The sequence below is a fragment of the Anolis sagrei genome, chromosome X (assembly GCF_037176765.1).
Source record: "Anolis sagrei isolate rAnoSag1 chromosome X, rAnoSag1.mat, whole genome shotgun sequence".
NCBI classification, from domain to species: domain Eukaryota; kingdom Metazoa; phylum Chordata; class Lepidosauria; order Squamata; family Dactyloidae; genus Anolis; species Anolis sagrei.
In genome coordinates, this window is record NC_090034.1 from 87,602,147 (window position 1) to 87,628,249 (window position 26,103).

The window sequence follows — 26,103 nt, forward strand, 5'->3', positions numbered from 1 at the left end:
GCAGTAAAGGACACTGCATAAACCTATATAGCATTTCTCTCCTCATGCCCTTTTGCCTCATTTTGAGGGCTTTTGGCGCTGTGTGGTGCCTCTTGATGCGAAGGGGGAAAGGCATGACTTCTTCAGCGTGGGACCAGCCACTGTGCGGCAGCTCCAACATATCCAATTTATTTGGCCAGGAGGTAAGGTTGTAAACGCCTGATCATAAAGGAGCATTCTAAGGCATGCTTCTTGCTTCTTCCATATTTGGGGGTGAAAGTTTGGCAACATCTTCAGCACATGAGCCTCCCCCAAGCAGAGAAGACACATAAGAGTGACCATCAGTGCCTGCAAAGACTTCCTCCGCCACACATTGGTTTAAAAAGGTAAACACCGTGAAAGAAAGCAGGTGAATAAGAGAAGTACAGGGAAGAAGCAAGCCCCAAAATTAGTATACTCACAGTAGTAGTCAATCGAGACTTAAGTCAATACTGAAAAGTACTGAAAGGGCAGCCAAAGACATAGTGAAAGCAGTCCAAGTCAAACACAGGAAAAACCACCAAGTAGGAGTAACAGAAGAGAAGTCAAACAAACTGAAGGTCAATATGAAAAGAAACTGCAGTAGGCAGGAGAATCAACACTTAATAAGGAAACTTATCTAAGAGAAATCTCTTGCTGCTGCTAACACTGCGCACAAAAAGGAGTGGAGATGCTAGCTTCACCTGATGGTTATATCCTCCAGGCCAGGGTGGGCGGATCTACCACCAAGAGTTTCTTAAAGCTATAGAGAATTCAGAGCTGCCTTGTACCTGCACAAAAGACCGATACGTGTGATTTCACAGAGACCACGAAGTACAAACAGGAGAGGCTCCTTGTTGTCCTTTCCATGGTTGGAAGTTTTGGTGTTCTAAAACTTTTGTTTTTAAAGAAGGGATTCTAAGAATGCACTTTTGGCCACATTAGAAGAGTGCACTTTTTGACAATGCAGTGCTCCTTTCCCAAACCAGTCAACAGTGCGCGCTAGACCTGTTCTGGCTTACATACAAGTTCAACTTAAGAACAAACCTACAGAATCTATCTTGTATGTAACGCAGGGACTACGTATACTAAACTTCACCTACCTCATTGGCACCACTGAAGAGGGGCTCCCCTGTGTGCATCTCTACTAGGATGCAGCCTAGGGACCACATGTCAATTGCCAGATCATAAGGCATGCCCAGTAGCACTTCAGGTGAGCGGTAAAATCGGCTCTGGATGTACTGGTAGATCTGCAGAAACAAAATGCATGATATTGTCAAATGCTGTATCAAGGGAATGGAAACTTATAATAGTTGGGACTGATTTCGGTTGCTGTTGGCTGGAACAAGCAAGCTGCTCCCATGCCTTCCAAATTCCAATTTAAAGAAGGCAAAGCTGAAGACACCCTGAAAATGAAGAAAGTGGTTCAGCTATGCAGAAAAGACTAATGTCAACCAGGCTGTCAGTTCTGGCACTTCTAGAAAGATTATGGTTGGAAAGGTGAGGTCAGGTGGTCACTCACCCGCTGGCCCAGTTGGCAGGAGCTGCCAAAATCCACAATCTTGATGGCACTGCGCTTAGGGTTACACAGCAAGATGTTCTCTGGCTTAAGGTCACAGTGGATGATACTGAGCTCAGGTGTTGCCAGGAAGAGCAGTGCTGTGCACAGCTGCTGGGCGAACTTGCGTGTGAGGTTGAGAGAGACACCTCGGAAGTTGGTGTTACGGAGCAGGTCGTACAGGTTGTAGGACAGCAACTCAAATACCAGGCACAGATGGCTCCGGAACATGAAATGCCGCTTCAAGTGCACTGGAGTTGAAAGAAGAAAGGGTGACAGAATATGAAACAGTGACACTCATGCATTCCAGCTCATGCAACATCTCCATGAAGACCTCCCGCATGGAGTTAAGACTTGTGGGCCCTTAACATGATAATTTTTCATAGTAACTGAAGAATAACTGAAGAAAGGGGAGGCCCTGGTATGGTGCTTAAAAGATTGGTCCAATATTTTATCTGTGTATGGGGTTATTATGTTTAATGGTTTTAAATATTATTTATATGCTAATTGTTTCTAGTGATTGTATGTTATGTTTTATATGATTTGTATAATGAGGCATTGAATTTTTGCTTAGATGTATGTTGTACGCCACTCTGAGTCCCCTGAGGGGTGAGAAGGGCGGGACAGAAAAGAAGTAAATAAATAATAAATAAATAACTCACATTACGCACATATAACCAATTAGTGACAAATCTTTCTTTTAAGTTCAGAGGATACCAAACAGCTTCCTCACATATATTTCAGCCCTGCCTTCAATCACTTTATCACAAGAGTTTTCTCATGAGTCTGAAGCCCCACGGATTTCACTTCTGGTGCATCTCAGCATTGTTGACTCTTGTCCATTAACATTTCATCTAATTCCAAAAACACTCCCCACTACCACCAAAAACATGGTTGATTTCCAACTCTCACCAATATAGTATTTCATTTCAGTGTCATGCTGGTTCATGAGCTCAAGCAACCGCAATTCAATCTGAGCCTGGCTCAAAAATGCCTTCTTGTTCTTGATTATCTTAATAGCCACCCACTCCTGAGCCTGTTGGTCGTAAGCCTTTACCACCTTAATAGGTAAAAAGAAAGACACATTAGAATCATTTTCCCATTTGTCAGTATCAATCTGTACTGTGCCAAGCTAGGGAAGACCTATTTGAGCCACCCAGCCCTGGAAATCTGCAGGGGAAGCCTAGCAATGGTGATAAGAAAATTCAAAATTCAACTACCTGAATAAATTACTAATTCAATATTACACCAGGATGGGAAACAGAATAGCCCAAGACTTTGTGAGGTCCCAGCCTTGGATAATCATGCTCCCAGAAACCTCTAGTTTTAGAGGGGAAGTCTTATTTAGCCCTAAAACAAGTGATGGTTGGGCTGGCATCACCAATGGAACCCCAGGAGGCTTTGAGAAATATATCTTGCTAATTGAATGCCACCCAGGATCCCAAAGAAAGACTTTTGACCTCTGCCACTACTAGTCTAGATAGCGGATAGCATCTCTTCAGGGTTTCAAGCTGCAATCTTCCCCATTATCACTCTAACTGGAAATACTAGGGGCTAAATTTAGCAAGTTTTACAATAATTATGAGCTTTACCAAGAGCCATATCTATTCTCCTTTTTGGCAAATCACTGTGTTATTGTAATTTTGGGGTACATCCTTTGATTTATCCATGCAAATAATGTCTACTGGTAAGAAACAATCTTATTAATTCTCAAAGGAATATGGCATGCAGCTTGCTATGTGGTTATATAAGCAGATGCAGAACACTTCTCTGCCCATGGATTGTCTCCTAACCTGTCCGAAGGACCCCTTGCCAATAAGTGAGTCGATTTCATAACGTTCCAGCCAGCGCTCCCCATTGCGGACTATGTAATCATAGTTGTCATCATCGTATCCCTCGTTGTGTACTTTCCGCTCCTTCTTGGTGCTGGTGTCTTCTGGTGCCACTTGAAGGGCTCGGCGCTTCTTCTTGGCATAATAGACCTGGCAACAAAAGGCAGGATCAACACACATTACAGAATAGACTTTAAAATGGAGAGTTTGGTCTTCTCATGGTAAACTAAATTGCCCGGAACCTCTTGGCAGGACAAGAGATGATTTCATAATTAATGAGCACGGAGACAAGACACATTGCAATTATGTTTAAAACATCATTTTTCCTGCTTCAAAGATGACACCATGAAAACAGTCCTCTTACCTCGTTGATATGTTTGTATGTTTTGATAAGGTCCACAGACAGCTTGCGTAATGGGGCTGTGGCGGAGTCCCGGAAAGTGAGTGGGATTCTCCTCTGCAGAATGGCCAGGTCTGGCATGATCTGTCACACAAAAGAAAGACAAGTGAACTCTGTGCACATTGCCTTAAAATGATGCTGTGCGGGAAGCAGACCAGCAGTCAATGGGGAGCTGTGGTGCATGAAGGCTTTTATAGTGAAAACCGTGTTTTCTTTTTGCATCACTTCCTTGGCAGAGAGGTGACACAAAGAACAACTTCTTAATTCATTAGATGAAAATTGTTTCCTTAATCTACCTTCTCTGATGGTGTAGCAAAGAGGATGATACATGCTTTGGGCTTGTGAAAGGTGGCTCTCTGCACACATCATTGCTACTCCTAGTGATGCACACTCCACCCCATATTAGTTTCCTCTACAGGCTGAATCTTGGGCCTTGGTCTGACTACAGTGGTTTCTACAGTACAAACAAAACACACAGAGCTTCACAGCTTTATATGCCATAATGTAAGATATGCTTCGAATAGCTACAGGTTGAGAGTGGGAATGCAGCCAAGAAGAGTTGCATACATTTGCAAGCATGTATTCTAAAATCAAGAGAGCTCAATCAGGGAAGCACTTGCTGGCTGAATCAGGGAGATTACCTGCTGATGCTCAGCCATAGGCTGGATGCTGGAGAAGGGAGCATGGCTGTGCTGGCTCGACATGATTGTCTCAGTATGAAGAGAGCGGCCAAGAGAGGCAACCTGGCTGCAGGGCGGCAGCTGGCATTGTGGGGTGCTGCTGCCACCTATGGGACACAAAAATATTTTGGTGTTTTCACTGAAAGCTGAAATTGGTTATCAGCTTTTACTGTGTCTATTTGTACTAAATGGCAGCAAAAGGAAGAGGGCTGTATGGGTAACGCCCAGCATTATAACAGTCTTCATTGATATCCAAAGAGTTTAAAACACTTATTACAAAGCAGCCAGAGTGTATTACAGGCTTGGATCACAGGAACTTGCTACTGCAGGCAGCCATGGTAGTCCTTGTCAACCATGCAAACAAACAGGAACTAAGCCACCTCCACATCTCACTGATGGGGACAGTTTACAGCCCGGGACCCTTCTCTAGTAACCTCCTGTAGGTTCATAAAGTTGCACAACATTCATAGTGTTTCCTCCAGCAGTAGTATGATATTCTGAAGCTTCCATTTAGTCAGTGGAAAGTGTGTGTGCGCGCACACACACTTTCTGGTGAATGCATGATTATTCTTCATCTCCCCAAGATTTTAAAAAATACGTAGTTTTATGTACTGTATTACTTTTAAGGATAAACTCATTTCTAAGATATACACTTTCATCTTGTGGAATTTCCCCCCCCAACAAATATGATTTTATAACCACAAGGAAACATTCTGCACATTAAAAATACTTTGTTTTCTACATTTTGATGTCCATCAAAAATCATTTACATCTTGCATGAATACAGGGATCAATTAGTTACCTGAAGATATTATGTGCACATATGAATTTCCAATCCCAGATACAATACAGGGATATAATATGATTTAGCACCAAGTCATTTCCAGATATGCTTAACACTTGTTACGAAGTGGCAAAAAGTGGCCACTAAGATCATAGCTTTACTAATAATGCATGGGATGATTTTCCACTGGGAAAATCCTCGCAAGAATCCTTGCAAATCGCCTTCTACCCCTCTCAGAAGACACCCTCCCAGAATCCCAGAACGGCCTCCGCCCCTCCAGAGGAACAGTGGACATGATCTTCACTGCACGTCAGCTCCAAGAAAAATGCAGGGAACAAAATCAACCTTCAATGACATCTTTGATACTATATCAAATGATATAGTTTGGATACTTCACCTTGTTGATGGGAAGCTTCCCAGAGGAGTGGAAATCATCTATCGGACAGATGACAAGCTGTTTAACCTCAGCAGACTGAAAGCCAAAACCAAGGTTACAACAACAGCTGTTATAGAACTCCAGTATGCTGATGACAATGTCGTCTGTGCACATCCAGAAGATCTACAAGCCACTCTAAACACCTTCGCAGAAGCATACGAGAAGCTCGGTCTGTCATTGAACATCGAGAAAACCAAATTGCTGTTCCAGCAGACAACAGCCAACCCCTCTCCAATGCCAGCGATACAGCTTAATGGTGTAACATTAGAAAATGTTGATAATTTCTGCTACCTTGGCAGCTACCTTGGCAGCCACCTCTCCACCAAAGTCAACATCGACACCGAAATACGACACTGCCTGAGCTCTGCGAGTGCAGCATTTTCCCGAATGAAGCAGAGAATGTTTGAGGACCGGGACATCTGTAGGGATACCAAGGTGCTTGTCTATAAAGCTATTGTCCTCCCAACCCTGCTATATGCCTGCGAAACGTGGACTGCCTATAGGCGTCCCATGCAACTCCTGGAACGATTCCATCAGCGCGGCCTCCGGAAAATCCTGCAAATCTCTTGGGAAGACAGGCGGACAAACGTCAGCCTGCTGGAAGAAGCAAAGACCACCAGCACTGAAGCAATGGTCCTCCGCCATCAACTCCACTGGACCGGCCACGTTGTCCGGATGTCCGACCACCGTCTTCCAAAGCAGTTGCTCTACTTCGAACTCAAGAAAACGGAATGTTGGTGGACAGGAAAAGAGATTTAAAGATGGGCTCAAAACCAACCTTAAAAACTCTGGCATAGACACTGAGAACTGGGAAGCCCTGGCCCTTGAGCGCTCTAGCTGGAGGTCAGCTGTGACCAGCAGTGCTGCAGAATTTGAAGAGGCACGAATGGAGGGAGAAAGAGAAAAACGTGCCAAGAGGAAGACACGTCAAGCCAACCCCGACCGAGACCACCTCCCACCTGGAAACCAATGCCCTCAGTGTGGGAGAAGATGCAGGTCAAGAATAGGGCTCCACAGCCACCTACGAACCCACCCCTGGGACACCAAACTTGGAGGACCATCATCCTCGGACTACGAGGGATCACCTAAGAGAAGAAGATGTATAATATGGATCTGGGCATTTCTGCGCATACTTCAGGTACTTGCAACTGAAAACCTTCTCAGTGAGGACTAGAAAAAAAAAAAACCCAGGAAAAATTGGGGGGGGGGGGAAGGATTTTTCTACACACCCAATTTTTCTGTTTTTTTTAGCCCCCTCCCCATATTTCTTTTTTTTCCCCCCAGGTCTTCCCATCTTTAGCAAGAATAAGACATTTGTTTTAAAGCATCAAAACTGGGATTTTCAAGATAGTAAACCCTGCAACCAATACCAAATTTACAGCTATTGCAAACAACTCAGGCACTTGCTAATAATTTAGAAAATACAAATCCTGTTGTGATGCGTAAGCCATTTGTATAGCTGTTTCTTGCAGCCACCCATTAACTTAGCTCTAGAAATCATTTAAATACATAGGCTCTTTCCTTTGTAAACTGATGTTCATATTCATATTAGGCACCTTCACTGAGGTACTTCAGTTGTGTGTGTCAGTGACACCCATTACTTCTTCCTATAAAAAGCTAAATATTGTGAAGTGGGACCAGGCCATTAGCCATTCTAATCCAGTCTTGTCTGCTCTGATGGTCAACAACTCTCCACATGAATACAAGCTGGACCATTATTCCTTCTTACGGACATTATATTATGAGAAGTGGTCATTTTCAGTCATACTTAGTGAAGTAAGGGGCACTGGCTGTAAGACAGGACTCAACTGATGGGGCAAAACTTGCCGCAGAAGCTACCATATTTACTCAAGTACCATGTGCCATCAATAGCAATGTGCACCTCAATTTTGAAAGTGCACATTGCAAAAGAAAAAAAGAAAAGAAAAAGATGTGTTGTGGAATGTAATTCTGTTGCCTACCTCCAAAGCCGTGGCCCACGGATGGGTGGCACTTCTCAAAATTGGGGGGAGGGCAGGTTGAAAGCTTTGTCAATAAGGCCAGTTGGAAATCTGTGCCCCTTCATCAGGCTGAGGCTGGTGGGTTTGTGCCCCTCTCTCTGGTTGAGACTGGCAGAATTATGTGTGCAATTCTAATGTGCCATCAAATCTAATGTGCATCTCACTTTTGGCTATTTAATTTGAGCAAATATGGCATATTTATTAGGGGTGGGGAGCAATTAGGCACCTTCACTAAGGTACTTCAGTTGTGTGTGTCAGTGACACCCATTACTTCTCCCTATAAAAAGCTAAATATTGTGAAGTGGGACCAGGCCATTAACCATTCTAATCTAGACTTGTCTACTCTGATGGTCAACAACTCTCCACATGAATACAAGCTGGACCATTATTCCTTCTTACAGACTACTTAGTATCTGGTCTGACAGGCAAAGAGATCTCTAAGACCACTGACAGAGGCATTTCACAGCTCCATGCTCAGAATTCTGTTACTAAAGATGTCAGAAATTGAACCTGAAAACTTATTTATTTATTTACCACTTAGGTTCAAAAATGTCAAAGCTGTGGACGTTAATGGAACATTAAATATATATAATACACAAACTTGCACATACTCTTTATGGGACATTCTGCATGTAGAAGTGCTGTCACTGGGAAATGACTGTTATTAACTTGCGTGTTAAATAAACATATTAAATAACAATAGATGCATTAGCCTCCAATTGGCAGCAGCCCACAGGAAGCTGCATTAGGTACAAATGGCTACCACAAACCTTAGGGCTTACACGGGCTTACTTTTCACACATGACCTGTATTTTCTGAGAGGCATTTCATTCATAAAAATTCTACAGTACTTTTACTTGGAAATTAAAGGCAGCACACAAATCATACGTGGCAGCAGCAGAAGTTTTAAAAAGTTAGATGAATAGTCTGCTCCACAGTTTCCACTTAAGAGTATATACCTGCACCCAGCCCATTTGATAGTGCTTAAACTTCAATCTTAAAATATCATTTTGTGAATATACTCAAAAGCAGTATAAGCCTAACCTCTGTCATGTTAATCAGGAATCAAAATAATGAATGTGGAGTAATGGAGACATTTGTGTAGCAAATCACAGCCTGGAGATTTCATATTCATGAACAGAATAGAATAGCTTTGTCATTGTGCTATTGCACAACGAAATTAAATGCCTTCCCCAGCACGCACCACAAAACAACACACCCATACCACCACACCCCAACCACCACCACACAGCCCCAAATGCCATATCAATGCGAAACCATGGAGTTCCAACATAGCCACAGCTCTTGGATTGTTATGAAAAGAAGGGAAACAGTTGATCTTATGATTTCGTTGTTCAAAAGCAGTTTTTAAAGCTCTGATGGTGGAGAGAATTTGAATGTTTATCTTGACAGTATCTAGTGAGCCCTATAACAGTGGGAGGAGCCCCCGGCCTTGAATGTGCTTAGATTAAATGTGTGTTTAAGAAACCCTACTTCCAGTGTCTTCTCATTCAAATAATTATAAGTGCAGTAATATAATTGTCCTTCCACTCCCTCTATTTCAGACTACATCACACACTATCCAAAACTAGTGCTATTACTATTTCTATTTTCCTAAGTAGCTACTATTTCTATGTTAAGCTACTTACACAGAACTTCCTATAAACTAAAAATTAAGTGAAAGCAAATGGGCTGAAGGTACTGGGTTATGACTACTGTTTCCAATTGAAAGGTAACTGGGATCTAATTGACATTGAGTAACAGAATAAACTTAAACTAAGTACTGAACATCTAGCTCATCATATCATTATCAAAGCCCAACTTACATTTTTATCCTCTTACTAGGTTGCAAGAGAGTTAAACGAAGGAGTACAATTTCTCTCAAAACTTTATGTCCAGTCTAGCTCCCAATACACATTGGTTTCCTGCCTTATACCAAACAAGCACAGACAGTGGATCCAAACAGAACTCTTGTTTTAAACAAACTTCACTGAGGGAAAATAGAATATGGATCTGTGAAACCTCCAAAATTGAGGTTAAAAGTGTCATACTCTTCTGTATCTTAGTAATATCTAACAGGAGGAAATTTTATCCTTTTAGAAATATAGGTACTGTTGGCCTAGATGGTTTTCATTTTTCACATAAACTACAATTTTATTACTACTGTTGGTGCCTCAGCAACCATCAGAACTAGTAAGTTCTATTCTTAGATATGGAAGGGATGTGTTGAGTGGCTGGAATGGGATACTGCAGCAGACAGGCTGTCAGAGCTAACCGTTTCTATTCCTAGCTGAGAACAAAACCTAAACCAGCAATAACTTGTTAGGGAGAAGACTGCTTGATGAGCTTCTACAACTAACCCTCAAGAGTACAGCGACCCTCCAACACAAACCGATTGCACCTGCATATTTATTAACTGAGGCAATGAATGAATGAAAGGGCTTTGAAGTTATGATTCTATCTGATACATATGAGTTGGGGTTACAATTCTGTCTAAAGAATAAAAGTCTGATGGAGTTATCCTCTTGCCTTTGCAAGAGTGTGCTTAACTAACAGATTAAAAAAACAACAACCCCCTTTTCCTGAACGGAGGAAGGTATAAATGAAGATACCATACCCTAGGGTTTAATAAGCATGTGATGGTGCAAGTCTTCACTCAGAAAAAAGGTATGGAAGATCTTTTCCAACTCAGCCTGACTCAAAGGTTATTCATACATTTCTTATCAGAATGATACAATGTCTATCTATATATATATAATCTATTTGAATAATCTCCTGCTTGCTTAGACTCTATCTTTCAATAGTCTCCTGCTTGTTAAGGAACAACTTCTCCATTTAATGAAGAGATATCTTAATTAATAAAAAGGGGTTACGAACATTCCAGATTGTTGTGAGAAGTAGGGAAAATGTTGATCTCAGATTTCATTGTTCAAAAGCAGTTTTTAAACTCTGATGGCAGAGAGAATTTGAAAGTATCTACACAGTATCCAGTGAGCCCTGTAACAGCGGGAGGAGCTACCTGGCCTTGCATAGTTCCCATGGTTCACATTCTGCCTTTGCCTTCTCACACGAACACTGGTTCCTTAATTTCCACATTTTCATTCATCAACCAACTGTGACAATTAATAAAACCCATCACAGCAGAATAATTACACAGATAGTTACTTGTACAATTTATTTTCAACATCCTATCTTAGCTTCTTATACCAATCGCTAAGTAAGTACGTTTTATTGATTAGCCTATTGGCCATATCAAAAACATTTGACAAACACACACAGATACAGTACAACATAAGTTAAGGGATTATGAATAAAGTTAACAAAATGGGGTATCTCTCCATTATCTTGGAAGGATGGGGGATGTGTGCTAATGTATTTAAATACAAATGAGATTTTACCTCTCCAGTATACCATCGTCATTTTTCACAAGACACACTTTATATCAACAATATGTTCTGGACACACACTCAAGTTAGAAAACACTGTCAGTATCTTGACAGGACAAATCTTGGGGAAGAGTTTTCATCAGTTTGCAAGTAAGTACAAGAGAAATCACTATTGTACAACTTCCTAATCTACAAAGATCAGGCAATTCTGTAATTGGGGATGTCCAGTTTAAAGTTCATTAAGGCACAAATGGAACAAACCGGCCCTTTCCAAACTAATTCCTGCTCTACACTGTAGTCATTACAAGCTACCTGTGATATAATACTGGCAAGTGGTACACTTTTCTCCTTTATCCTTAGAAATTCATCTAAAGTTTGCTGCTAGCCCCAATGCCCCATTTCCTACTATGGTTTTTAAAAGAACCACACTAGTACACTACTGAAGACAGGCTATCCCTTGCATTCTTAGATGCAATGCTGCATAATCTCCCACTAATTAAAACCATGAGTTCTTGATTTCCCTTCCCTAAATGATTCCAGATTCTGCCATGATCATGCTAAGTCATTTCACAAGGGTTATCTCCCTAACTGTAAACTCACAAGCAAAAAAAGTTTCCTCTATGCATTTTCTAGCGTCCTTCTCTAATCATAGAAACATATTCTTCAACCTCCTGTTATTCACTGACACAGCCTCAGAACATAGGACTAACTTTTAATTGAAAGATTATACATCACTCTTCAATTTGTCACAAACAAACCTTACCTGTAACCATTTTCCTGTTGTAACGGGCTGAAGGCAGAAAGCTGGAAGGCTCCTGTCGGGCCCAATTTGTTTGCAATGTCAACAGCATTGCATGAGCTGAGTTGCAATACTGAATGGGATCACCATAGGAAAAGCCCTTCCTCTCCAAGCCCACACAATCCACTGTAGTCTACAGACAGACTTTTTGGAGAATACTTGCCCAGGTTTTGTTCCTGCGAGAGTGTGTCTTTAAGCCACAGTGAACTAACCAGAAAGCAGTGCTACACAGCTGTCATTGCCGAGGCTATGGAAGGTCAGTGGGCATGAAATGCTCTCTTGGCTGGATCAAAGCAAACAGCTGGTTTACATGCCATGACCAAGTGGAAACTGATCAGAGGAACAGCTGACAAAAGGTTTCTAAATGCAGTCCGAAGATACCACTATGGAGAAGGTTGAAACGTGCCAATTCCCAACTCCTCTTTTCTAACACTTAAATGCCACCATTTATAACTAAAGTTATTAGCCTATTGGTACTAGCTTCCAATAGGTTAATTATCTTATTCTTCCAAAACCTTATGAGGCAACAGGAGTTTGAGAAAGGTCCATAATAATTTGCAAAAGTAATTACGAATGTTTTCTTCTTATAAAGTAGGCATTTATGAACATGTACTGAAGTTCTCTGATTGCATATGGATTGGTGGATGTATGGCCACTGACAAACAATTCCAAATTTGTTTTCTAAGTAACATTAATTGTGACAACTACCAGTTAGATCAGGGGTCCTCAAACTTTTTAAACAGAGGGCAAGGTCAAAGTCCCTCAAACTGTTGGAGGGCCGGATTATAATTTGAAAAAAAACATGAATTCCTATGCACACTGGACATATCTTATTTGTAGTGCAAAAAAACCTTAAAAACAATAAATAATTAAAACAAAGAATAATTTTAACAAACGTAAACTTATTAGTATTTCAATAGGAAGTGTGAGCCTGCTTTTGGCTGATGAGATAGAATTGTTGTTGTTGTGTGCTTTCATGTCGTTTCAGACTTAGGTTGACCCTGAGCGAGGGCCGGGTAAATGACCTGTATCCGGCCCCCGGGACTTAGTTTGAGGACCCCTGAGTTAGATAATGGTGATTTCAGACATTCATTTCTTGAAGGTGTAGTGGGACAACTAAACAAAATTGCTCAATGATGCAGTATATAATGATCTTCTAGATGAAAAGTTACACATATTTGTATATGCATAATACCATTTTGAAAGGGACTCCAATTTTTTCAAATATCCAAATGAGAAACTATTCCCTTGTTGGCCGACACTTTTATACATTCTTAAATCAAGGTAATTTATGGTCACTTTCATGAAAGGTACCCCTAGCCCCAATCTTTTTGACACCTTGTAGGTCAGGCACCTCTTATCATCTTGACAATCCAAGTTCTGTATGTGGAAAAGTGCAGTTGGAAAAAGTGGCAGCCACAGTATGGGGATCTTTATTCTGAAAGATTCCTGGATATATGCAATCTACTTTTCTACTGATAGCTTAATATCAATTCTATATCAGCAACTGTTATTCACATAATTCATTTAATACTGAAATTTTATAGTTGTTGAACACTGGTTCCTAATGAATCCTGCCAGCAATGATTCACACACTTATGAGTTTGTTCATTGTTTGTATCTTTTCTGGAATAAAATGCATATTGGGAAACATGAAGCACAATGTTGCAAAATTAACTAAAATAAATTAGGACAATAAAAGCAAAATGGGGAGTGGGAACCCAATTTGTATCAAATACAGTAGAGTCTCGTTTATCCAACATAAATAGGCTGGCAGAACATCGGGTAAGCGAAAATGTTGGATAATAAGGAGGGATTAAGGAAAAGCCTATTAAACGTCAAATTATGTTATGATTTTACAAATTAAACACCCAAACATCATGCTTTAACACAAATCAACAGAAAAAGCAGTTCATTACAAGGTAACATTATGTAGTAATTACTGTATTTACTAATTTAGCACCAAAAACATTGCAATATATTGAAACAGCTGTGGATCCGGGCAGGAGGCAGACTGCGTTGGATAATACAGAACGTTGGATGCGCAAAGGTTGGATAATAAGACTCTATTGTATTACACATTATATTTTAGGGGCGTTTTTGCCAACAGAACATATTTTATGAAAAGTGAACTGCATTCTGCTCAGCAAACTCTTTTGCTTGCATATGAAAATTGCTTTTAAATACACTTTCAACCTCTCATTGGCTGTCACTGTTCCCTGTCCTGACATGAACAGTAGGCAAAACGCGGAACTCCCAAGTTTGTTTCAGTGATTACTTCACTATCTACAGACTTTTTCTGCCCCACCTCCACTAAAGGACATGGTGATGCATCTTTTAAAAAAAAATACTTGAGCCCCTTTTTAGTTAACATTAAAAATAGTCATTTCAAAATCCGAAGTGGGTCATGAGAGGGTTTTTAACAATTCAAGTAGACCTTGAGGGTTTCAGGGACAGAAAATTGGTTTCCAGTTCCATCCTGTCTTATCTGGTCAGTTTATCTCAAAAGACTGTTTCAGATATAATAGGAATCCAGAGTTTTGGTCTTTGGTGAGTAAGCTCCCTTTTTAGACCATATAGCAGTCCTCTTTTGCAACAAAACAGAGTTTGGTGTTACATCCAAACTTGCAAACTATGCTCTAGCTATGCCTGAAGGTTGGTTAAATCCCAGAGATGGGAGCACTTTGTATCAATTTTGTTAAGAAATAGAAAGGCAATAAAGCACAATGAAAATTTTCCAGCAACTTAAGTGCATCAGTCACCCTCTTCCGCATCAAGAATCTGTAAGACTTATACTTTTACAGCTTATAAAGGGACACCAAAGGCAATGGTTGAAGATTTTTGAGGATAGGTTAGTTAGTTGGTTGGAGTGTTGAAATGTCTTCATACCTGCTTTCTGCATGGTCCTGACATTTATCAATTGAGGATGTGCCATGACAACTTTTCATGTTGTTAGGCCACAGCTATAGGGAAACAGAACTCCCAATCATAATATAATAGAACATCCAAATTGTATGCCTTCTGGAATTGATAAATAATCCCAGCGATTACCAGAAATGCTTTATATCATTGGATATCATATCATGAATATGTAATGAACTACTAAAATGTAAGACCAAGAAAGGAGAGGATTACGGAAGCACATGACAGTCTACAATTCAGCTTGCACAGAAAAGAATGCCATCATCCTAACTCAGACCTTGGAGCAAGAAAGGCAAGCTTGGATCTCAAACTAGTTCTTTATTCTAAAGCAATCTGTTTGCTTCTAATTCCTTCACTCTGATTTGGTCCAGGATAACCACTATTTTCTACATGTTGAGTCTGTCAGTAAAACTTTTTGAAAGAAGATAGACAGGGTCTAAATCCAGGCTTTTTACCAGTGCAGAACCTTCTGACAAATGGTTAACATGCCTATAATGGTGCTATGCTAATATGCTGATATGATGCTATGCTAATAATATTGTATGTATATATATCTTGTAAGCCGCTTTGAGTCCCCTTTGGGGTGAGAAGGGTGGCATATAAATAGTGTAAATAAATAAATAAATAAAATGTCCTATTCTAATACCAGGAAAAACTCACTGCACACATATGAAAAACAAACATTCTCACAAGAAATGCTGCTAATTCAACTGAGGCAAACTGTAGGGTATATGGGTGTTCAAATATTGGTCATATATCAGAATCTCAGGCCCCAGATTTTGAAGGGAACCCTTGAGGTGTCTATTTGAATCTCCACAGCCAAAAGCATTCTGAGCTAATGCCCATTCTGATGCTCACTCAGTCCTTTCTCTTGAAAAAGTCCAATGAAGTATATTACACAAACCCTATAGCTTCCATTGCTGACTTGTTCTCTCTTATGATATCCAAATCAATGTCCTTTTATCAAATTTCAGTGAACAAGTCAATTTTTATTCCTTTTTTTTTTGGCAAATCTTGTCAGTAGATTTTCTTTAGCATTTTAACTGTGCACCTTGTTGTATGTCCTTTAAAAGTGTTTTATCTCTTATTTTAATGGTGTTGTATCCTCCCTCGAGCTGCAAGGAGAGGAAGGTAAACAAATCCATTATTATTATTACTATTTATCAACATTATCTAAATTTAGGGTCTAGGTGATATTTTTGAAATCTATACTGATGTGATGGATGATTGTAAGGTGGATTCTATCCTGGTTGCTGACCATAAATAAAGATCTGATCTGATTTGAATTCTCTCTGGCATGTCAACTTTTCTTTTAACACCTACAAAAACATGTTACCTCAAATAAAGTCCTACAAGCGCAGAGCAAACTGTACACATTTCTGGATACAACACAAGTCTCCATCAGCGTCTGCTGGATAACTTGACTTAACCCAGAGATGCTCGTCCAATATATGTTAGTTATTGAGTCAGAGCATTCTGAGAACAGGATAAACTGAAACATTTCCAACTGTTAATCTTAAAGCTCTTCCAATTGTTTGAAGTGCTACTCTTCCACATAAAGAGGTGCACAGAATCATAGGAGTTGTAAAAGACCACATGGCACATCTAGTTCTAGTCCAACCCCCTCCATGCAGGAAAAGCACAATCAAAATACCCCTGATAGACATCCACACTCCAAAGGAGGAGCTTCCACCACATCCTGAAGTAGTGAGTTCCACTGTTGAAAAGCTCTTACAGAAAGCTTCAGATTAGAATGGTGAGAAACCATGCTTGAGGGATGCAAATAAGGAGGCACAGACTTCTGATTTTTAGCTTTTTTTCAACTTTATTTGGTTGTTTTACCCTTCTATTTGGACAGTGATATCTTAAAGAATATTGTAAAAAGTATTATTTTTCTTGGGAACAGACTGTCTGTTCACCAGATTGCACACTACTTTGGTGAAGGAGTCTGATGATTTGCCACAACTACTGATAGGACTTAGAAGAAATGTTCAATGACACAAGCAGTCACTAATTGCACAAGAGGTAAACTATGTCATGATGTGAATTATCTATGTCAGGGGTCCGCAAACTTTTAAAACAGAGGGCCAGGTAACAGTCCCTCAAACTGTTGGAGGGCTGGATTATAATATGAAAAAAAATAAAAGAATTCCTATGCACACTGCACATATCTTGTTTGTAGTGCAAAAACACTTAAAACAATACAATAATTGAAATGAAGAACAATTTCAACAAATATAAAATTATTAGTATTTCAATGGGGAAGTGTGGGCCTACTTTTGGCTGATGAGATAGGATTGTTGTTATTGTTGTGTGCTTTCAAGTCGTTTCACACTTAGATTGATCCTGAGCGAGGGCTGGGTAAATTACCTTGGAGGGTCGCATCCGGCCCCCGGGCCTTAGTTTGAGGACCCCTAATCTATGTATTGACGGGAGTTTAACTTACGGAAGAACATTTAGTTCTGTTTATTTCCAAATCTGCAAGTATTTTTATTTTACAGCAACCAGAGATAAAAAATAGAATGTGGATGAAAATAGATACTTCACCCATTGAAAGCAAAAGACTTTAAGTGTCTAGCTCTTTAAAGTCTTGGAATCCCTATTTATTCAACCATGCCTGACCAAAGAACTAGGGTTGTCACTTCTTTTCCCTGAGAAACTCCTCATTGTTTAACAATAGTATAGCAAGGTACAACATTGTCCTCTTGACATTTATCATAGGTGTATCAATTGAATTTAACCAATGTGTGAACTTTGTTTCTGATTATCATTAGCAAGTTTTTTATGTTTCTTCAAAAATTGCAAAAGATTGAGATTTTAAAAATATGTGAACATGGAAGAAAGGAAAACACATTTGTCCATTCATAGCTCCATCTGAAGAGCAACTAGCTGATATTTGGGGAAGACAAGATTTCTGAAACCAGAATATTCTTTGTGCTATTTGGACAAGCTTAAGAAGCTACACAAATGTTTCATAGTGTTTGAGGACAATATTGGAATTGGAAGAGATCACAATAGCCATCCATTCCTACCCCCTGCCATGCAGGAACATCCAATCAAAGCACTCTCAGCAGATGGCCATCTATGTGACATCCTTTCAAATATTTAAACGTGGCTATCTTGTCCCCATCTCAGCCTTCTTTTCTCCAAGCTAAACATACCCAGCTCCCTCAGCCATTCCCCACAGAGCATGGTTTGCCAGCCTTTGATAATTTTGGTTGCCCTTTTCTGTACACATTCTAGCTTGTTAATATTGTTCTTGAACTGTGGTGCCCAGAACTGGACACAGTATTCTAGGTGATGTCTGACCAAAGCAAGTGGTACTATGATTTCCCTTGATCTAAATGTTACACACATATTGAAGCAGTCTGAATCACTGTGCTTTTTTAGCTGCTGCATCACACTGTTGATTCACGTTGAGATTGTGGTCTACTAACATTCCTAAATCCCTTTCACATATGCTATTTTCAAGTCAGTGCCTCCCATCCTATATCTGCCAATTTCAATTTTTTTCTGCCTAAGCATAGCCCCTTACATTTTTTCCTGTTGTTTTTAATCTGTTAAGGTCATTGTGAATTCTGATCCTGTGTAATCTAAGAATTTGATAAGCATGCCTTCTATTCCATCATCCAAGTCACTGATAAAAATATTGACTAGCACTGGGCCCAGGACAGACCCTGTGGCACTCCACTGGTCACTTCTCTTCAGGAGGTACCTTGTCAAAGGCCTAATTAAAATCAAGATATACTACATCCACAGCAGTCCCTTCATCTACCAAGCTTGCAACTTTATCCAAGAAAAGAGAGAGGGAGTGAGGGAGGGAGAAATTTAGTCTGGCAAGACTTGTTTTTGAGAAACTCATCTGAGTGGCATTTCTTTCTAAATTCTTACAGATTATCTGTTTAATGATCTGTTCAAGAATCTTTCCAGGTATTGACATCAGGCTGACTTGGTGGTAGTTAAGTCCACTTCCCCCCTTTTTGAAGATGAGGACACTTGCCTCCCCTCAGTCTGCTGGAACTTCTCCTATTCTACAAGGCATGTGAAAGAGGACTGACAGAGGTTCTGGAATGACTTCTGCTTGTTCTCAATTACCTCTGGAAGTAATTCATCTCACCCTGGAGACTTGAATTCATTTAGATTATTAGCCAGATACCCCTGTGCTGCCTCTTTGTCTATTCTGCATTTCCCCTAGGGAATTTTCAGCTCCATTATCCCCAAATTGAACATTGTTGATCTTTTGGGAGAAGACTGAGGCAAAAAAGGTGCTGAGTAGCTCTGCCTTTTCTCTGTCTCCTGATAGCATTTTACCATCACCTGTATGCAACAGACCTACAATTTCCGTGTTCTTCTTTTTGCTAGGGACATAATTAAAAAGCCCCTTTAATTGATTTTAACCTCTCTAGCAAACTTGGGTTCATTTTGTGCTTTGGTTTTAAATCTTTGATCATTTATCTTGTTTTTCACTTCTTGTTCACGTCCCCTTTACATCTTAGAGCCGCCGCAAACTAGCGTCTTGGGAGAGCAAACTGTGCCAGCTCGACCGATGACGTCAAAGACTCCGCCTCTCTCTCCGCCTATTTCTCCGCGCCCGTGTGATTTTCCCTTTGCTAGGGCAGCAATGCGAGCGTACTCTCGCTGTTGACAGAATTCAGAATTTGCGGCGGCTCTTAGTTTAGTTGCAAGTTCCTTAAGACATTCATTCTGTTTTCTTTAGAAACTTCCTGTTTTTCCTCATTGGAACTGCTTAAGATTGTGCCTCCAATACCACACTTTTCAGAAACTTCCATCCATTGCGAATTCCTTTCTCTTTTTATACTCCTGACATTCAGTTTTCCTTAAGTTTACTGAAGTCAGCTTTCTTAAAGTTTAGAATGTATGTCTTGACTTCTCCTTTCTGCTGCATAACAAACTCTAGAAAAACACGGTAACTTCCACCTAGATCTAGAATTCTAGACCTGTGATGAACGTAATGTAATGATATTTCTGCACTGTAACTCAATTTGAACTGGCCCTGCAATGCTAGAAACCTGATGTTTGACTAGAACACAAAAGCTCTCTGATTGTCTATTAAATTCCAGTCAGCTATCAGTCTGGATGATTCCCATTGGCTTTCTTGTACCACTGGTATATTCCAAAAGAGTTTAGAGAAAGACGTGAACTCAAGATAATTCATGCAAGTTGAGAAAAGTTGGGAAAAGCAAGAAACACCAATACAGGACCGTGTTCCTACAAATACAATTTAAAAGATGTTTCCTTATTTATGGCACATTTTCCTACTTCACACACTCACCAGTAGGGATGCGGTCCACATCTCTTCAGGAGAGCCAAAAATGTCACCGCTTTTTCTTGTTGGACACAGAAGAGAAGACGCCCAAGCCCCATTTCAGCATCCTTGTCTCCCAAGGACCTCCAGCCCTTGTTCACTGTCCATTAGCTTCACTTTTTAGTAGCTTTCTCAGTCAGGCATCTACCACAGTAGCCCTGTCCAGCCCTGTCCTGTCCATACGGGTGCCTTTTGCTTGTATCTCTATGATTGGATACACTGGGCAGGTGCCTGTTAAATCCTACATCAATACTATGTTTGGCCTTCTGTCTTTTTTTTTTTTTTTTTTTGGCTACTACAATTCCAGAAGGGGATGGACAAAACCCTGGTGACAATCTGATTAAAACAAAGGGTATTCTATGAAGGAATATGATGCTGACCAATACAGATACGTGTTAGAGATAGGTCCATCAACTAGGCCTACTAAGGGAGCGTGAGGAGAAGACCGAAGATAATTAACTGGGGCAGCTTTTGGAATCTATCATAAGTGAGTTCATGCAACAAAGGAAATCATTTCAATCACTAGGATCCCTACAAACACTTTCCCAAAAGGATAACTATTGAAAAAAAGACAACAGTACCAGAACAAGCAATGATATGATGACACAAGAGGGAGTGGATGCCAAAAGGAACTAAGCAACAGTAATGTACACTAAGTGCTAAGGCCAAAAGAACCCCAACTCACCATTTCAGACTTTCATGGGCTGAACCATGATTTCTGAACATGTCAGCATTGCCAGCTCTGCTGCTGCAATGGATTCCAGTTGAACTGTACAGTAACAAACGCCTGGTCCTTACGCAAGGAGAATGCATATCCAGCATTTTGAGACTGCATGTGTCCCTTGCCAAAGCAGTTCCTTGTTCTGCAAGGGGGGGGGGGCAGATTGGGGAGGGGTTAAGAAAGAGAAGCAAGCTACTTTGCTCTCTTTGCAGAAAAAAAAAGCCAAGACACTGTATTTCCAAGCATGCAGGGCTACTTAGGGGAGTTTCATTCTGTCAGCCCACCCTGGTATTATACGTCACTGGCACAGGGCCAAGCCTGCACTCCGCTTCCAGGCCACAGGCTACACATTAACCCTCTGCTTGGTCCCTGTTCTGCCCTGCAGATTTCCACCAGGCTGCAAATTCAATCCCCGCCTCTTCACTCGCTTCTGTGCAGTGGTGTCTCTGCCATGGCAACAAGCTTTTCATTGGAGAACTGGAGCTGCTGGCGAGCCAATGGGAAGCCAGGCAGTGTTGCTAGGTTCTCCGGGATGCAATGGGCTGATTATGCCCAAACAAAGCAAGAAAGAGGAGAAGGCGAGAGTCTCCAAAAATACCTCGGTAAAGAACTGGCTCTCCTTCCAGGAACAGGGGCTAGAAATAACCTGCAAAGGGAGACCCAGCAACAACAGAGCTCATGGTGTTGGCATGATGCCACAGCCACTCACCGTAGCCGTGATCTCTCCTGCTCGGTGACTCTCAAGAGCCAGCTGAGTATAAAATTCTCCCCCTGTCCAGAATCTCAGGAGGCGTTTGAGTTGATTTTCGTATCTGCTTCCATCCTTCAATGCAATAGGCAAGGCTGCCTGGCTTGATCACAGTGTCCTAACTGAGCTTGCTTCCTCTTGTGCCAGCCAGAATGCACCTAGTTTCCTCCTCAGCAGAGGTGCACTGCTGCAGTTCTGAGGGTTAAAAGAAGCTTTTGCAGATAAAAATATCGCGTTAAAAACTCTTCTAACCATAACTCAGCTGTGTTGCTCCAATGAACAATTAGGAACACCATCCTGTATCCCATGGACTTGAGACGTTAGCCAAAATGACACAGGAGTGAAATTTTCAGCCACGATTTTATTTAACCCAAGACTGTATCTTTTTGAGAGAGAGAAAAACCCTTCTTCTCCTACCAACATATTTCCAAATAAAAATATTACTGATATGAAGACATGAATGGAATTATAGGAAGTTTGAAAACATCAAAAGTATATCAAAGAAGTGCAACCTTAATTATGCCTCTCAGAAATGCCTGAACATTTAAGACAACAAATGCTCATTATGGAAAATTCTAAGGGTCTATGAAGTCATGCGAAAGAATACGGAGGACTCATTGGCTTTCTGAAAAATACAAAGTATATCATTTATAATAGAATACCACACAAATCAGTGCCATTCCGAGATCTTTCTGACTATACTTTTGCCTTAAACACTGAACACTCAAAAGCATCTTGACTGGCCAAATGTCATCTTTCTTTAAGGAGGTCACTATCCCATGCTTTGTGCTGCTACTTAATGATTAGAGGCATAAACCAGGTCTGGTAATCGGGGGAGACATGCAGCGACCATACATGTACAACACTGAAGCCAACGGTCAGCATAATTAAAGAATCTTTAAAGCAGTTAAAATGATTATGCATCACTCATCTTGAAACAAGACTAAAGTCATACTGCCTCACACTGATACTGTATTGGGGGGACACCTGCATCTGTCATGAAAATACGTGGACTCTGAACAACATCTCAATGACACTGTCAAATCATGATGGTAGAAGGTCAACATGAAAGCTTCAAGTAAAAAACAAAACCTACTTCAAACTGTGCCAATAATAGCAGCTTAATGTTGAAATCATGAGTACAATTATTGGAAGCAAATTTTCCATCAAGTTTGGAAGACGTATGTCTGAGTCAGAGTCCAAGACAAAGATACAGAAATGATTCAGGGCACTGTTACCCACATTGTTAGGTCTGTGATCACTAGAGTTCAGGATCTGTCTGAGACCATAGGAATTATTTTTCAATGAATCAAGATTAATGTTGCATTCCTGGACATGGGATATCATGTAGCAACAAAAAGTGTAACTGATTCAACTCAGAATTACTGCCTGCTTTTTCTGCTGAATGTTGTACATGGACATTTCACGTATCAAATGCATTTGACTATGGAAAAGTGCACCTAGCAGATATAGCAGTAATATGTTAACATAGATCAACCTACTTGTCATTTTTGGTACTGACAACTCCCACCCCATCCCCATTGTAGTGCTCTTGAATATATAAGCTATGCAGAATCAAACTAAATGTCCACCAGTCAAGTAGCCTTTCAACAGTGGCCAGATTTAGATGTCAAAATGCTTGCAGACACAAATATAAATTATAATTTATGATGATGGGAACTTCTGCGAATACCAGTCTTGCAAGTGCCTCTCCTTCCCTATCTGGCAAGGCCAGAAGTTTCTGGTTGTTGTTTTTTAAATGGTACTATAGGCTACAGCTAATTAAAAATTAAAACAAAAGCGTGTATCTCTTCCTCCAAAGTGCACCGAAGGGGAGACAAGGAAAAAGTGAACCCAAAACCCTCATAGAATCAATGCTGTGAAAATAAACCATGGCTAATCATGCCATCAAAACATAGACAATATCCTTTAATAGTTTAGATTGAGTACGCCATTTCCCTCTGTTCTCCTACAGCTTTTGGCACTTCTATTACTGAAATTCTAATCTTCCATGAATTTGTTTAATAATGTTTTTTTTATTAACATAGTTATGCTACTGACCACCAGTATGTTTGCTGCCTGTAAACCCCACAGATCAATGTTATGATAAAATGCATACTTAAGTGATACTTGGCACTCACCAGTTCTAATTTAACTGAATGGTTAAACCTCATTCCACATTCACATTTATTTCACATTCACATTTGTTATCTCTTTCTGACTAGAGGATTCTAATCATTTTAGCCTTTTCTCATACAGAAATTGCTCTTTGAATTTATCAGTTCTAAGATATAGGAAGAACAAGGGTGTAAATAATATTAAAGATGTATATACTTAAGTAAGTTGTATGCAGGATGTCATGATATTAAAGTTTGTCCTGAAGTTGTTCACTTTATACCTGTTTGTAAATCACAGGACACTGAGCTAACATATTTAGGGATGGCCTACATGCCCCTTCCCCCCAAGTTCTTTCACTTTGATTCAGGATAACCAACCATGAAGCAAAAGGGGGAGAATCATCAAATTTGCTGACTGTTTTTGAAAAAATAGTAATGCCCTACTGTTTAAATATAAATCCCAAAATCAGTATACAAAACTCTGATTATTAATACAGAGTTAATACTGTTACATTTTCATATGTTCTGCATTTAAAATATTGTGAAATTTTGAGCTTGAATTATTTTATTGAGTGATTTATTATTATGAATCACATAAATTATAGAAGCATCTTAAGTTTAGAAAATTGACGACACAGTCCAAGACACATCCTTGTTTCTACATTAGAATATTCAATTTTCAAATATTCTGACCAGGAATGAAACAATGAAATGTGCTACCAGAGCCATTTGGTATCCATCTACATCTACTTAAAAAATCAAGATCTGAAAAGCCATAAATGAGGCCAGGCAGCAGATTACAAATTCACTGAAATTATATTCCTGATCGCCTCATGCATTGTAGTCCCCAAAGACCAATAAAACAGAACCATCAACCTTTCTACTAACATGTCTCTTCTTCTCCTGATCAAAAGTGAATGCACTCACATTATGTGTATTGTCCTTGGGATGAATTGACTTAAGTGTTAAGAAAATAACAAAAGGAAACATTTAATCAGAATAAGAAAATATTATATAAGAACAGAAAGCATTGGGAATTGAAATAAGTTTGAAGCAGAAAGATTGGACTTGTCTCTATAGGGGTTGTATGACTGTTATAATTTCTAAGACAATTGCAGTGCTTTACCCAATAAACACTAATTAATGGAAAGTTGTTTAGAAGCATCATATGACATGTGATAACACCCAACTAATGTAGGCCAACAAAGTAATGTAGGCCAGTAATTTCTCCAGCTTCTGACAAGTCAAAAACACATAAAAGCCAATCTTTTCCCCACAATCACCACCTTTCAGAGCAAAAAGAGGTTTTCTTGGTAAGAACTAGGTTTGATGATCCAAACTGTTTGAGAAAAGGTTTAGCCAACTATGCCCTAAAGAGAACTACCTGAAAAATCAAGGATACAACTGCACAATATTGTTTATTGGGATCATTTATGTTCCTAAACTCCAATATACCACAGTCACCTATGTGCATTGCTGACTTCCTGTTCGTACACGGAGAATCAAAATAAGGGATTATATTCTTTTTACTAGTGATTGCTGCTTTTATGCATGTAGAGAAATGGATTTGCTTCCTAGTCTGCCAAATAAGTTATTTATGCCACAGTATCAACTAGAGTAAGGCCTTAGTATACTAAAGGTCTAGATCTTCTCATTTTGGGAGCTAAGCAGGATCAATCCTGATTTGTACTTACATGGGGGACAGCCAACAAATGACAGGTGCTGTAGGCTATTTCAGAGGAAGGAACTGTTAAAACTAACTTGGCGTATTCCTTGCCAAAGAAAATCCTACTTAAAAGTGTGCATGTGCCCATACGCTTGCATACACTAACTAGAGCATATAACAATGTTTTTTTTTCATGTATAAAAAACAAGGGCTCAAAATGACTGAGAACAAATATACACAGAGAGAGAGAATAGGATAAATAGGCAGCTAGCAAGTGTGTATTTTGTAAATATCTAGGAAATATAAGATAGCATACCAAGCTATTCACAAGAAGTATCTCTTGAGTTCTCCAGAAATTCTGTCAGAATCCTAAGAGAATCCTTTCTGGCAAGATCCAATGCCAGGTCATACTGATGTTGTTTACACCTATGAAATAATGTCTGATATGGACAAGTCATTTCCCAGACACAAGATGTCTGTCCCATACATATTTGGAATGAACATGTACAACATTTCAGGTTCTTTGCGTAAGTTAAACAGTGGGCACAGACAATTCTATGTTCCTTTTCCAAGTTGTTTCTACTCTAGGGTACTAATAATTTAACTGGTATTTGATTACAACATGGGTAGGAGTCATTAGGGGATACTGGTGTTTCGGAGGCTATGCCATGCCATTGTGGTGACCAGCAACTATGCTATTTTCTCAGAAGAAAAGCCATGTTAACCTTTCG

At 39.9% G+C, this 26,103-nt stretch overlaps 1 protein-coding gene across 3 annotated transcripts in view; it reads right to left on the bottom strand.

The window, feature by feature from the left end:
* Nucleotides 1–26,103, bottom strand: part of LOC132780307 (dual specificity tyrosine-phosphorylation-regulated kinase 1B) — a 45,513-nt gene that overhangs the window by 14,343 nt on the left and 5,067 nt on the right. Inside the window, exons 1-7 of one of the 3 annotated variants that reach the window (XM_060783935.2) lie at nucleotides 20,806–21,212; nucleotides 4,429–4,574; nucleotides 3,752–3,871; nucleotides 3,349–3,537; nucleotides 2,468–2,615; nucleotides 1,520–1,806; nucleotides 1,101–1,247 (exon numbers count right to left, since the gene is read on the bottom strand). In XM_060783935.2, the coding sequence (XP_060639918.1) occupies nucleotides 1,101–1,247; nucleotides 1,520–1,806; nucleotides 2,468–2,615; nucleotides 3,349–3,537; nucleotides 3,752–3,871; nucleotides 4,429–4,491 (954 nt within the window). In that variant the 5' untranslated portion in view covers nucleotides 4,492–4,574; nucleotides 20,806–21,212. Of the gene's footprint in view, nucleotides 1–1,100; nucleotides 1,248–1,519; nucleotides 1,807–2,467; nucleotides 2,616–3,348; nucleotides 3,538–3,751; nucleotides 3,872–4,428; nucleotides 4,575–11,836; nucleotides 12,039–20,805; nucleotides 21,213–26,103 lie in introns of those variants that run through there. The other 2 variants (XM_060783933.2, XM_060783934.2) reach the window with 2 other exon arrangements.